The sequence below is a fragment of the Durio zibethinus genome, chromosome 11 (assembly GCF_047325235.1).
Source record: "Durio zibethinus cultivar Kanyao isolate XHJ-2024 chromosome 11, ASM4732523v1, whole genome shotgun sequence".
NCBI lineage: Eukaryota > Viridiplantae > Streptophyta > Magnoliopsida > Malvales > Malvaceae > Durio > Durio zibethinus.
Genome location: NC_143172.1, coordinates 26,112,056 through 26,126,483, shown reverse-complemented (window position 1 = coordinate 26,126,483; position 14,428 = coordinate 26,112,056). Strand labels below are relative to the sequence as shown.

Sequence of the window (14,428 nt, the reverse complement as noted above, 5' to 3'; positions counted from 1 at the left end):
ATATAAACTATTCAATTAAAATTTTAATAAAAAATTTAAATTAACAGATTGATAAAGTTTAATAACAAAATCAATAATATATAAAAAAAATTATTAAAAATATCGTTTATAATTCAAATTTAATAAATATTTATTTAACAATAAAAAATTTGTAAAAATTTTTTACTAAAATGATGATCTAAAAGATATATAAATTTTTTTTACAATTTTTTCAAATTTTATACGTTTGATTTATGTAACCATACATTTTAATCTATTCATTTCAAAATTTTATTTTAGTAAGAAATTTTATGTAAGTCTTTCGTATAATCTTTTAGGTGACTTTAATGATACAATCTCCATCTAATGGATCATAACAAGGTGTTACAAACTTATTTAATCTAAAAACAAGAAATTTGAAAAACTTTATTCTCTCTCAAATATGCTTGGTTCGAAATTAGCATAAGCAAGGAGGCCGCAGTCTTGTTCAAGTTTGACCATTTCGTCCCGGGTCAGTGAGATCCTTGCTTCTGTTCCGTCACCATCATTAGCATCCAGGAAAGAGGCAACCCGGTTGATATTTAGTGTAGTTGCAAACCAGATGGGCTTTCCCCATCCAAAAGGAGTTTCATAGAATGGAAATCGACAACAACTGCTAAACATCCAATTCTTTCCGAATCCTTTGATTGCACTTTCCATGATATTGACGTATTCACAAACTGCATGAAGCTTTCTGACATAGTCATCATCTATCTTCGCTATGGAATTATGTATTTTTCGAGCTAGATTACTAAGATTCTTCGTTTCCTCCATCAGTAATTCTGCACATTCTTGCAGGAATGGTAGATTCATTCTCGTCAGTAGATTCACAGAAGTTGCCACAGAGATGAGAATAGTTTTGTCATTTTCAGCTACCATTGCATCCTAATGAGCGAGGACACTGCCTCAACACGCGTTGGACGATATAAGGATGGTGCATTGCCAATTTCATCTCTCAGAGCAGCTATCCTAGATCCATCAAACACAAACCTCTTTGTTACAATGTTTTCGGGGACTGTCAGATTTTTTTTCTCTTCAAAAACCTTCCAAAAGCTTGATAAATCCTAGTGAGGGAAGAGAGAAGTGCAATTGAAAATCACGGCATCATTAAGATTGGCGCCATTAACAACTGCTGCCCAGCTTTTAAGAAAGGTTGCTACCGCCGATGCATCAGCCACCGCATGATCAATACAAACGCAGATTGCCATGCCACCACAAGCAAAGTAGTTAACCTGAATAGCTAGCAGCACAGCCTGAGTACTTGGTTCAGGATGGTCATCAAACGGTAGTAATTGTCGTAGCTGACAAACTTCCTGTTTTTCAAGGACAACGGACATGTCAATGGCTACCCAGTCTTCAACATAGGTGGCTCCATCGTCATTACAGTCAATAGTAAAGCTATGTTCATTAACTCATCCTGCAAAGGTATAAAAGTGGACCAATGTTTTTGAGAGAGAGTCTTTGAGTTGAATAGATCTTTGTCTTGGATTCTCAGAGGTAGCCGAGTAAAAAAGAAGAACAGGGATGTCAACAGGAGGGACCAACTGATCAAGAAGAGAAAGTTTATGAGTTTTTAAGTGGTGGGGTGTTGGCGAAGAAGGTTTAATGGTTTCTCTGAAAATGATTTGGACTTCCATCTCCAAATTTTGATGAACCTATCGATAGCTTCTGCAATTGATCATCACTGCAATTTTTGAAATAATATATAAAATTATAGATTCCCAAGTGGATGTTAAAATATTTTATCAAGTCGGCATATTGATTCCTTTAACAGTAACTTAAATTGAATCGCGGACAACATGACAAAATTATAATTTTTTTTCTTTTATGATTGCTTGATAGAATCAAATTAGTTGACAATGACACCAAAAAAAAAAAAAAAAAAAGGGTAAACGGCTGGTGATAATTGGCTAACCGGCCAAGTATCAATTTTGCAAGCTAAGTTCGGGATCACAATTGTTTTATATAAAATATAAATTATTTGTTTCTTTTTTGTTTAATGAGAAGTGTGTGTATGTATATATAAAAGATTTAGGCTTAAAATTTTCTCAATGAAAATATAATAATTGATTGATGAAATATTTATATTCTCCTAAAGGTTTTAATTATTTGAAAGTTTAATATTTTTAGGTATATATCCAAAAAAAGAAATAAAGAAAAAGAAGGTAAGGTAAATAGTTTTATATGTAACCTACCAAGTTTTATTTTTAATAAATCAATGATTTTAGTAGAATTTTAAAAGATTTCCTCACATAATAATTTTTAAAAAGTTTGTTACTCATAATTTCTTTGAAATTCCATCATTGTTTAAAAATATTTTTACAATCACAATACATGTAATGCAGAATAAATATAAATATAATTATAATGTTGCAATTTTACAATTTATTCAAATTTCTAATTATTGCATGTTCTCTTTGTTCAAAACCTTGATAATTATTGACTATTAATCCACATTGTCAAAGTAATCTTTGGGACCTACTTCAAGGTTTTTTTTTTGTCTTTATATGTATATTTTGAAACAATTTGATAAATTTAAATCATGCACATGAATGAAAAGTAAGAAAAGATAAAAGTATAAAATAATTAAAAAGATTTTTGAATTTTATCACTTTGTTGAGGTAGGCATCCATATTTTTATTACATCTAAATAAAATTTTGACTTTTAATTTACATCTAAATCAACCTTAATTTTTAATTTTGTATCCTTTGATAAAAAAAAATCTTTAATCCAAATAAACTTTTAAGTTTTAATTTATACATAGATAAACTTTTTATATAAATCAATTTTTTGTTTAAAATAAAGATTTATTTAGATATGAATTAAAAAATAAAAATTATTAAATACAATAAAATATAAAAATTGATTAAAAAAATAATTCAAAAGTTTTTTTTAATATTTTAATCCAAACTAAAATCAATACTACTTCTAATGTTATTGAGCTTGTCTCAAAATTCGATGGGCAAAGATGCACTTGGGCCAAGCTTGGGCTAACCAGCCCACTAATTTTTTTCTCACAATTATTCAAACCGACGTTGTTCATCCATGATAATCTGAGAAAATTTAACAGAAGATCATTGCAGAAATTAATTTTATTCTTTTCCCTGTAAATACTGTACAATTGCCAGTAATACTGAACTTTTAATTTCCTTATCAGAATTTAAATTCTGGCAGTTATAAATAAAAAAATGCTGCACAATTTTGAAATGCTTGGCTTGAAAGAAGCATAGGCAAGGATGCCGGGGTCCTGCTCAAATTTCGCCATTTCCTTCTCGGAAACTGTTATCAATGCTTCTATTCCTTCACCATCCCTGGTATCGAGGAAATAGACAGTCCTGTTGAATCTCATATCAGTTCCAAACCAGATTGGCTTTCCCCATCTAAAATTGGTTTTATAGAAAGGGAATCCACACCAACTAGAAAAACTAAGCATCGGGTTCTTGTTGAATCCTTCAACAGCATTTCTGAACATTTTGAGGTATCCACCACCTGCATGAAGCTCCCTCACGTACTCATCATCTACCTTGCTTATGGAATCGTGAATTTTTTCAGCTAAACTTCTAAGGTTCACTTTGTTTTCCATCACTGGTTCCGATATTGTCATGTGGACGATATTTCCAATACATTGTTGCGGCAATAGTGGATTCATTCTCTTCCGCAGATTCACAATAACTGAGGCCCTGGCGAAAGTTTGATCATTATTTTCTGTATTTGTATCTATCATGGCGGACCAAATGAGCTCAGACACAGCCTCGAAGGGTGATGGATGATAAAAGCGGGGTGCAATTTTGCCAATTTCTTTTCTTATTGCAGCTATGTTAGAGCCATCGAACAAGAACCTATTTGTTACAAGGTCGCCTTCGGGTAGTAGCGGTTTTAGATTTTTGTTAACAGCCTTCCAATAATCTGATAAATATTGTGGAGGGAAGAGAGAGGCGTAATCGTAGATCAACCCATCAATTCGATCGCCACCACAAGCAACCGCGGCCCAGCTTTTAATAAAGCTAGCCGCTGCTGATGCATCAGCTACCACATGATTAACAGAAACGCAGATTGCCATGCCACCAGAAGCAAAATAATTCACCTGAATTGCTAACATTACCTGATCATCATCAGCACTTGTTTCAGGTGACTTTCACATTCATCACAGAGCAGTAGTTATTGCAGCAGACCACGCCTAGGTTCTTCAAGAACATTGGACATGTCAGAGGATACCTGAGCTTCAATATAGATGACACCTTCGTCTTTACAATCAATAGTGAAGCTATCCTTGACTCGTCCCGCAAATGGATATAAATGGGTTAATGTTTTCGAGAGGGACTCTTTGAACAGAATGGATCGTGTTTTGGGGTTTTCAGTACTGATTGACAACGAATAGAAGAGAATTATGGGGACGTACACACGAAGGGGTAAATGAAACTGATCTAAAAGAGAAATCTTATGGGTTCTCAGGTGGTGTGGGGTTGAAGACCAAGGTTTAATGGTCTCTCTAGAGATAATTTTCACTTCCATCTTTATATATCTATACTTGAGAGCAACTGCTTAGTCTAAAAGGGCACTATTTATTGATATTGATTACGGTAAATGGCTCGACTTTCTTCAATTAAATTGGCAATTTTTAAAGTTTATATATTAATTTACATAGATTCTTGAGTTGTCAGAACTCTAAGTTCCTCTCGAGACAAATTGTCCTGTAGTGTTAGTGGAGAAACTCAATAAAGTTTTTTTTTTTTTAATTGGTTCTTCGATGAGAAGAGAATCTAAATATGGATAATATGGGCTACCAACCAAGACAAGACGGATATATATTTTGTTTTATAAAGGAGATAGTAATACGAAGATAAAAAAAAAATTATACTAATTGAAATTTAAATGTTAAATTTATTAAATATTATTTTTAAAAATAATTATATAAATTAATCGAATTAAATCTTACACTCAAGTTCACACCATTTATCTATGAACAAAATAATAATATTAAAAGAGTGTAATCTAAAAATTTTTATGAGTCCGATTAAATCAAATTTGATTAATATTGGTAAGTGTTTAATTCGTTAATTTCATAAATAAATTTGATTAAATTGTTCTTTTAAAAATTGATTTCTTAAATAAAAATGAAATCTACATGACAAAATTAACTATAAAACACATGTTCAATAGGGTAAAAACGAAATTAAAATATGAAAATAAGATTAGGGAACACAAAAAACAATTTTACAGGATAAAAAGCAAAAGTCAAAAGATGAGGTTGTTTCTCAACCCAACTCAAACATAGAATAATCTAAAAACAACAATACTCTGAGTAGCACATTTAAAAATACTTTAAAGTTTATGGCTGCACATCACCTTGCCCAACAGACATATGTTTTATCTATGCTGTCTTGGTTGGCAATTGCATACTTTAATTTCTAAAAGTGTATCTTGCATACTTTGTAGTTGGATACATATGTAGAAGAAAAAAATAATGAAGCATTATAATTATTAGAAAAGTGGGATCCAGCCTCACGGGTTATTTGACTAGTTAAAGGTTATGGGCCTTATGCTTTTAGGCTTTTTTAAGAGAGCTTTACATAATAAAATGTGAGGGCTGGTTTTTGGTAAAAAAGAAAAAGGAGAAATAGAGGAAGCGTCAAAGAGAGAAAAAGCAAAGCCAGAAAATAGAGAAAAAAAGGAAGAAGGGAGAGCTGCTTGAACGAAAGTTGATTCGTAATCCGATTGAGCTGAAATTTTGTCAGTAGGTTTATGATTCAGAGTTATATATTCTAAACGGTGAAAATCAGGTTTGAAGCTCTCTAGAAACAAATTCATAGTGTATTTGTTGAGTTACTTATTTTGTGAGATTTCTTTAATTATTTCTTTAGTTGTTGATTAGCTCTAGTTTTAGCTAGAGAAGAACTTTGTATATCAATTATTTGATAGTGGAGATTTTTTTGATGGTTCGTAGTTTTTCCTTCAACACTGAACAATTTTTCACGTAAATCTTGGTGTGCTTTATTTTTTCTATGTTTTTTATTATTAATTGTTGTCTGTTGCTGTGAGTTCATTTCGATATATCACTTCTACATTGCTGTGTTTATTGTTTCAAGGCTAACAAGTGGTATCAGAGTCAAGTTATTTTGAGATATCGATACAGAAGCAGCCCAAGATAGAAGTAAATTCTATTTGAGATCATAGAGAGTGATACAAGTTTCATGATAAAATTGACAACATCAAATTATTCAATTTGAAAGCCTATGATAGAAGATCATTTATACTGTAAAAATTTGTATGAGTCGATATTGGATGATTCGGCTAAACTAGCAGATATGAAATATGAAAGCTGGAATAAATTAGACAAAAAGATGGTAACTACAATAAAAAAATAAGTTGATATCAGTGTGTTTCATCATATAGCATAGGAGATAGATGTCCACACTATTTGAGAAAAATTGATAATATTGTATGAGAGAAAAACATGTATGAATAAAGTTATGCTTTTTAAAAAGCTTGCAACTTTATAATACAAGGATGGACAATCGATTATAGAGCACTTGAGTTATTTTCAAAATATATTTAATCGGATGATTACTATAAAGCTTAAGATGGATAATGAAATGAATGTATTATTTCTTTTGGGTTCATTGTCGGATAGCTAAAATACTCTAGTTGTGACTATTTTTAATTCAACTACTAATTACAAGGTGACATTGGAGATAGTAAATGACATGTGCTTAATGAAAAAGTAAGACAAAAAGATTCAGACTTTAGGAATCAAATTTTGATCACAGAGAACATGGGTAAAATTATCGACAGAAGTCAAAACTCAAAAGGTCGTAGTAAGTTTAAATATAGACCAAGTTCAGAGATAAAGTAAAGTGCTTCCATTATGGTAAAGCTGATCATATAAAATGATACTGTAAAATCTTGAAGCAAGAACAAAGAGATGAAAAAGGTAAAAGTTTGAATGATGGAATGTTGCAGCAATGAATTTAGATAGTGATTAGTTACTTTGATTTTTAGACATAGTGATTATAATCATGTTGGTGATCCTAATATTAAATGGATAGTTGACACAGAAGCGGTATAACATTGTGTTCTTAAAAGTAAGTTATTTACAACTTACAAAGCATGAGACTTTGGTTGAACCGAGATAGAAAACATGAGTGTGTTACAGATTATTAGGATTGGTGATATTATTGTACAAACTAGTATGGGTTGCATGTTAACTTTGAAGGATGTTAGACACATTTCAGATATGATAATGAACTTACTTGCTATTAATGTCTTTGATAAGAAAGGATATGAGAGTCGATAAAAGAATAGGCAATGAAAGTTTTTTAAAAAATCTATGGTAGTTGTAAAGGGAAAACTATGCTACAAAATATATAAGACATGGATGCAATTAAATAGTAACTAGATAAATATCGTTAAGGATGATGCTTCAGTAAACTTGTGGCACAAAAGGCTGACAGACATGACTGAGAAAGGGTTACAGATTTTGACAAGACAGTCTCTTATTCTTTTGACCAAAGGTATATCTCTTGATTCATATGATCATTATTTATTTGGTAAGCATTGTAGAGTTTCTTTTTGTAAGAGTTCTCAAAGAAAAGAAAATAAATCAAAATTTATTTATTTTGATGTATATGATCCCATTGAGGTTGAGTCATTAGGGGGTAGCAAGTATTTATTACTTTTATTGATGATGCTTCACAAAAAAATTTGAATGTATATGTTAAAAAACAAAAGTCAGGTATTGCAGTATTTTTAAAAATTTTATGTCATGGTGAAAAAGATGACAGAGCTACCCTTAAAGTATATTTAAACTGATAATGATGAGAAATACAGATCCAAAGACTTTGAAGAGTACTATTCAAAGCATGAGATCAAGCATGATATGATAAAACTTGAAGCATCATAGCATAATGGTGTAGCTAAAAAGATGAACCACACTATTGTAAAAAAGGTCAGATATATGTAGAGGATGGTAAAATTACCAAAGCTATTTTAGGGTGAAGCAATCAATACAGCTTATTATTTGCTTAACAAATCATCATCAGTTCTTTTGGGCTTTAACATTCAAAAAAGAGTGTGGACAGAAAAAGATGCTTCATACTTTCATTTGAAAGTTTTTGGGTATAAAGTATTCATACATATGCTGAAAGAACAGAGGTCAAAACTTGATAGTAAAGTCACACAATGTATGTTTGTAGGATATGATGATCAAAAATTTAGGTACAGGGTATGAGATCTAATTAAGAGAAGACAGTCAGAAGCAAAGATGTGATCTTTCATAAAAAAATTATAACAAACTTCGAGAAAAATGAAAAAATTACATGGATTACTGTTGAATGTGATGTTTCAACATCGATAGAGATTCCTTAGGAAAAAGCCACAGATAGTGGAAATGAGCAAGAAACAAAATTTAGGGATATGAATGAGCCAGTCATAATTAGTAATAAGCCAGATATAATCAACTTTGAGTAAAAAAAATAATCCTCTTTACCTGAAAATGTTAAGCAAAGGAAGCTACCTTCGACATCAAGTGGTGTAAAATTTCAACCTAGGAGATCTACTGAGAGCACAAGCCATATATTAAGTATACAAGTTCAAATTTTATTTTTGTTACTAGTGAGAGAAAGCCAAAGAACTTTCAAAATGTGCAGGTTACTATGGATAAAGAATACTGGTTAAAAATAATAAAAAAAGAGATGAAATCATTGTGAAAAAATGGTACTTATGATCTTGTTAAACTTTCGAAAAAGAAGAAGTTGTTGAAAAATAAATGAGTGTTTAAGTTAAAAAAAAAGATGATGACAAGTTAGTGACGTACAAAACTCAATTAATGGTGAAAAAGTTTTTCAAAAACCAAGCATCGATTTTGATGAAATTTTTTCTCCAGTTATGAAGATGAGTTCCATTCGAGTGGTGCTAGGATTAACAACTAGTTTGAATATTGAGCTTGAGCAACTTGATGTTAAAACTATATTTTTGCATGGTGACTTATAGAAGGACATTTATATGAATCGGCTTAAGGGTTTTAAAGTGAAAGAAAAATAGCACTTAGTTTGCAAACTAAAAAAAAGCTTGTATGACGAGAACAATCTCTACGACAATGGTACATAAAATTTGATTCCTTTATAGTGTGCACATAGCTATAAAATAATGACATCGGATCTTTGTGTGTATGTCAAAAAAATTTTTGATAGTAAATTTATATTCTCTTATTATATGTTGATGATATGTTGATTGTGGGATAAGATATTGGTATAGTTCGCAGGTTAAAAGAACAAATTATCTAAGTCATTTGATATGAAAGATTTAGGTTCAATAAAGTAGATTTTCAATATAAACATTATCCAAGATAAGAGAGCTGAAAAACTGTGATTGTCACAGAAAAAGTATGTTGAACGGGTGTTTAGTAGATTCAACATGCAATATGCTAAGTTAGTTAGCAGTTCACTTGTCAATCATTTTCTTTTAAAAAATCTTATTCGATGATTAAGGAAGAGTAACTAGCTATGTCTAGTATTCCTTATTCTTTTGCAATCGATTCATTAATGTATCTTATGATTTGCACACTGCTAGACATTGCTCATGTAGTTAATGTAATGAGCAAATTTTTTTCTAATATATAAAAGATTCACTAAAAATAGTGAAATAGATTTTCAGATATTTGAAAGGCACTTCAAAAATGTGCTTGAGTTATGGAGTTTCATAATCAATTCTAAAAGGGTTTACTGATGCTGACATAGCAGGTGATCTTGATGATAGAAAATCTACTTTAGGGTATTTGTTCATTTTTACAGGATGAGCTATGTTTTGGTAGTCTAAGTTATAAAAGTGTATTACTTTGTCAACTACAGAGGTTGAGTGTATTATAGCAACCAAAGTAGGTAAAGAAATGCTTTGAATGAAATTTTTTTTCTTGAATTAAGATTGAATTAAAAAGAGTATGTGATGTTTTGTGATAGCTAGAGTGCTTTAGATTTGAGTAAGAATGTCATGTACCATTCTATAATGAAGCACATTGATGTTAAATGTCACTGGTTACGTTCAGTGATTAAATAACAATAGATGCTGGTGAAAAAAGTTCATACTAATGAAAATATAACAGATTTGTTAACTAAGACACATTTAAGGGAGAAGCTTAAACTCTACAGTAACTTAGTCAGAATGAGTTTCTTAGCCAATGTAAATTCTAAATAAAATTACTATAGTGATGAATCTCCTACTAATGAGACTAGAAGGGAAGATTGTTAAGAAAGTGAGGTCTAGCCCATTGGGTTATATGACTATTCAAAGGCCATGGGCCTTGTGTTTTTAGGCTTCCTTAAGAGAGCCCTACATAATAAAAGGTAAGGGCTGGTTTTTGGTAAAAAAAAAAAAAGAGAAATAGAGGAGGCGCTGAATAGAGAAAAAACAAAGCCAAAAAATTAAGAAAAAAAGGATAAGGGAGAGTTAGTTGAATAGAAGTCGATTCGTGGTCCGATTGAGCTGAAATTTTGTCAGCATGTTTATGATTCAGAGTTTTACATTATGAACCGAGAAGATTGGGTTTGAAGCTCTCTAGAAACAAATTCAAGGTATATATGTTGAGTCACCTATTTAGTGAGATTTCTCCAATTGTCTATCTAGTTATTGATTAGCTTTAGTTTTAGTTAGAAAAGAACTTTGTATATTCATTATTTGATAGTGAAAATTTTTTTAGTGATCCATGATTTTTCTCTCTATACTGGAGGGTTTTTCACGTAAATCTTGATGTGCTTTATTTTTCTTGTATTTTTTTATTATTGATTGTTATCTATTGCTATAAATTTATTGTGATATATTACTTTTGTATTATTTTATTTATTGCTTTAGACCCAACAATAACATGGAATAAAAGTAGAATAAAAGCTAGGTAATTGACTCGAATAAAACTCGAATTCACTTAGTTATTATTGAGTCGAGCTTGAGCTTAAGTGACTTGACATATCGTTCGAATCAAAGTTTGGGTATTCTTATACTCGTCTCAAGTGGCTTGCGAGCCTAATCGATTTTTTATATTTTAATATATTTTAATTATTTTAATTAATAAAATATCTCAAATTCGATCTCAAGTTCGAGTATAAATAATCGAGTTTTTGTCAAATATAAAATTGAGCTTATTTTTATATGTTAATCGAATGAGTTTGAGTAGTCCAATTTCTATCTCGAGTCGAACTTGAGCTAAAAAAATAAAATTTGATTAAATTCGAGTCAGGTTTCGAACCTCGAATTTTGAGTCGAGCTTGAGCTCAAACTCAAAACTATATCAATTTCAACTCGATTAATTACACCTTTAATGTCACACATTTTTTTAACAAACAAAAAGAATTATTTTGCAATAAAAAATTCATTTTTAAATTAATACTAATAACATACGTTAATAAATTAGTTAAAATAGTTCATTTGGGAAACTATGTGTATAACATATACTCTATGTAACCTTTCCTTTAAAAAATTCTTGAAATTTACTTTATTCTTATTCTTTTTTTTTTTCCTTTTATGTCGCTTGACAACCTTTTGGACAAAAAAAAAAACACCGATTTTTATACTTCGAACATGACCCGAAAATGGGCCTAATCCGCCGAATGCTATCTCGCCAGCTGCAAGTTGACTGCTTTTCCTGATGCCAACATGACAATGCATTCCTCGTGAATCAAAACAAGCACTTGAAATCTATATAAATTTTATAATATTGGTGAATTGCCGAAAGTCGATAGCCGCGTGCGGCAAGCCATATAAAAATAAGGCACCTATCCATGCTATAATGGTAACATGCAAGCAGCTCGAAAGCTTTCATCAATTGGCCTTGACAACATGGAAGTAAAAATTATCTCCAGAGAAACCATCAAACCTTCTTCTCCAACTCCACACCACCTAAGAATCCACAAGCTTTCTCTTTTAGATCAGATAGAGATAACTGAATCTATTTACATCCCGGTTATTCTCTTTTACTCGGTTGCCTCTGGAGATTCCCGGAAAAGATCTAATATACTCAAAGAGTCCCTCTCAAAAACGTTAACCCACTTCTATCCATTTGCTGGAAGAGTCAAAGATAGCTTCAGCATTGACTGTAATGATGAGGGTGTCAGCTACACAGAAGCTCAGGTAGCCACTGATGTGTCCGTTGTTCTTCAAGATCCTGAGATTGATTTGCTGCTACAACTACTACCCAATGATTCCCTTGAAAGGTTGCCGGAACCAACTGCTGAACAGGTTTTGGTAGCAATTCAGGTGAACTTCTTTGCTTGCGGTGGGATGGCAATCTGTGCTTGTGTTGATCATGTGGTAGCTGATGGAGCAGCAACAGCAACCTTTATTAAAAGCTGGGCTGCAATTGCTTGTGGTGCTAATTATATTGACCATGATGTGATATACGATTGCACTTCTGTGTTTCCTCCACACGATTTAACAAGTTTCAAGGAGAAATTTGCTAATGAAGATAAGCATGAGGTACCCGAACCTCAAGGTAAAATTGTGACAAAGAGACTCTTGTTTGATGGCTCTAAGATAACTGCTCTAAGGAACGAAATTGGCAATGGGCCAAGCTCCTATCGTCCATCAAGGTTTGAGGCTGTGTCTGCGCTCATTTGGTCCGCCATGTTGTCTACAACTACAAAAAATGACAGAACTTTCTCGACGACAACCATTTCTATGAATCTGCGGAACAGAACGAATCCACCAATGCCACAACAATGTATTGGAAATGTCTACCAAGTAAAAGAGGTGGAATCACTGATGGAGAAGACGATTAATCTTAGCATTCTAGCAGGAAAAATTCATGAGACCATAAGAAAGGTAGATGATGACCATGTGAAAAAGCTTGGTGCGGGTGTTGGAGCCTACATTAATCTTCTTAGAAGTAAAGTAAAAAACAACAAGTTTCTTTTCGTTAGCTGGTGTCGATTCCCTTTCTATGAAACCGATTTTGGATGGGGAAAACCAATCTGGTTTGCAACTGCTTTGAGAATTAATAGGGTTGTATTTTTTCTGGATACCAGGGATGGTGAGGGAATAGAAGCATGGATAACACTTACCCTGGAAGAAATGGCCAAATTTGAGCAGGACCCTGGCGTCCTTGCTTACTCTTTTTCCAAGCTAAGCAAATGAGAATTCTGGATTCAGAAGTCCAGGAATTCCAGGGAGAAAAGTAAGCTTTCTACGACAATTTCCTCTCTGCTTTTTTTTTTTTGGTGAAAGAAAATGATCATCTCTGTCAAACCTTCTTTGAGACTTAAAAAGTGTATTGCAATAAGGTTAGTCCATTGTATCTTGGAACTCAACTTGGTGTTTTGGGAGCAATTCTGTTCTTATAAAAGCATTCTTCTATATGTTTTATTGAAGATTTTGAAAATTGAAATAAAGTTGACAGGTTTTATCTTCATAGTGCATTTATAATTAGGAACTCTTTTGGATGGGAATTTCACACACATTGAGTTTCTTTGGTCCTTATCAATACAGGGAAAGTTTCAATTTCAGAACCAAATCAAGTGCACCTTGTTGAACCAAATCGATTAAAACTAATAAATCATAATTCCCAACGAATATTTTTGACAGTAGTCGAAAGCTTGCCGCTTGAATTCCGAATTCCGGATTCCAAATTGATCGAAGCATTTTCTCGTGGTTTCTTTCATAACAGTCCATCTCTCTGTTATAAATTAAGGGTCTAGCCATAAAAAGCAATTTCTGATGCAATGAGAACCCTTCATTGCACTTCCAAATGGACTCTAAAACTGACAAATTTTCACAGTTTTGAAGGTCCGGTTTTACCCAAATTGTCATTTTTTTTTTCTTTTTAAGATGAATCATTGATGTTAATAACTAGCTTCAGATCACAAAAGGAAGTCCTGGAGAGACCTACACCATACTCCCTGGTCATCCACTTGATATTCTATCTTAGCCGCCATCTCATGAGCTTGATATTCTATCATAGCTTCAGGATCACAAAATAAAACAGGCAAGTGGCGACTGACGCAGTCTAAAGCAAAGTCCAAAAATATCATAAACAATATTGGAAAAAAGAACGATTGCAGTAAAATTAGACTGTCTAAAGTCGAAATTAAGGACATATTCTCCAATGTATTTGCCACGTTCGGGAACAGGGAAAAACATGCCATAGTGTTACCTTTTTTTTTTTTTTCCTGGTTCAGCACCGTCTAGAAGACTGGTGAATAAAATCTGATCTCATAACCAAATTAAACAGATTAATCAATGAGAGGACATGAAACATCGATCCAACATCAACTTTTCTGGTTCAGCACCGTCTATGGTATATTGCTATATATATAAACTTCATGGTCGTATAAAGCTACACCAATGGCGCAATGGGAGTCCCTCGTACCGCACACTTCTAAATAGATTGTAACACATATCTAACGCTTACATGATCGGTTTAAACCAAAA

The 14,428-nt window shown here is 32.2% G+C and overlaps 1 protein-coding gene and 2 pseudogenes across 1 annotated transcript; 1 reads left to right on the top strand and 2 right to left on the bottom strand.

Moving 5' to 3' along the window:
- Window positions 1-405: 405 nt before the first annotated feature.
- On the bottom strand, window positions 406-1,657 carry LOC111290325 (epi-neemfruitin B synthase L1AT pseudogene; annotated as a pseudogene).
- Window positions 1,658-2,419: 762 nt separating this feature from the next.
- LOC111291462 (epi-neemfruitin B synthase L1AT-like) lies at window positions 2,420-4,531 on the bottom strand. The gene is made up of 4 exons (XM_089768745.1): window positions 4,235-4,531; window positions 3,217-4,151; window positions 2,946-3,072; window positions 2,420-2,461 (listed from the first exon to the last, which is right to left on the bottom strand). Exons 1-4 carry the CDS (start codon window positions 4,529-4,531, stop codon window positions 2,420-2,422), a joined length of 1,401 nt encoding a protein of 466 aa, XP_089624871.1.
- A 7,135-nt stretch (window positions 4,532-11,666) lies between these two features.
- On the top strand, window positions 11,667-13,824 carry LOC111290912 (epi-neemfruitin B synthase L1AT pseudogene; annotated as a pseudogene).
- Window positions 13,825-14,428: the final 604 nt, after the last annotated feature.

Coding starts and splice junctions, on each gene's coding strand:
- LOC111291462 (XM_089768745.1), bottom strand. CDS start 4,531: ATGGAAGTGAAAATTATCTCTAGAGAGACCATTAAACCTTGGTCTTCA. Junction 4,152..4,234: donor TCATCTATATTGAAGCTCAG/GTATCCTCTGAC, acceptor TGAATGTGAAAG/TCACCTGAAACAAGTGCTGA. Junction 2,462..2,945: donor CAAGCTCAATAACATTAGAA/GTAGTATTGATT, acceptor GTGGATTAATAG/TCAATAATTATCAAGGTTTT.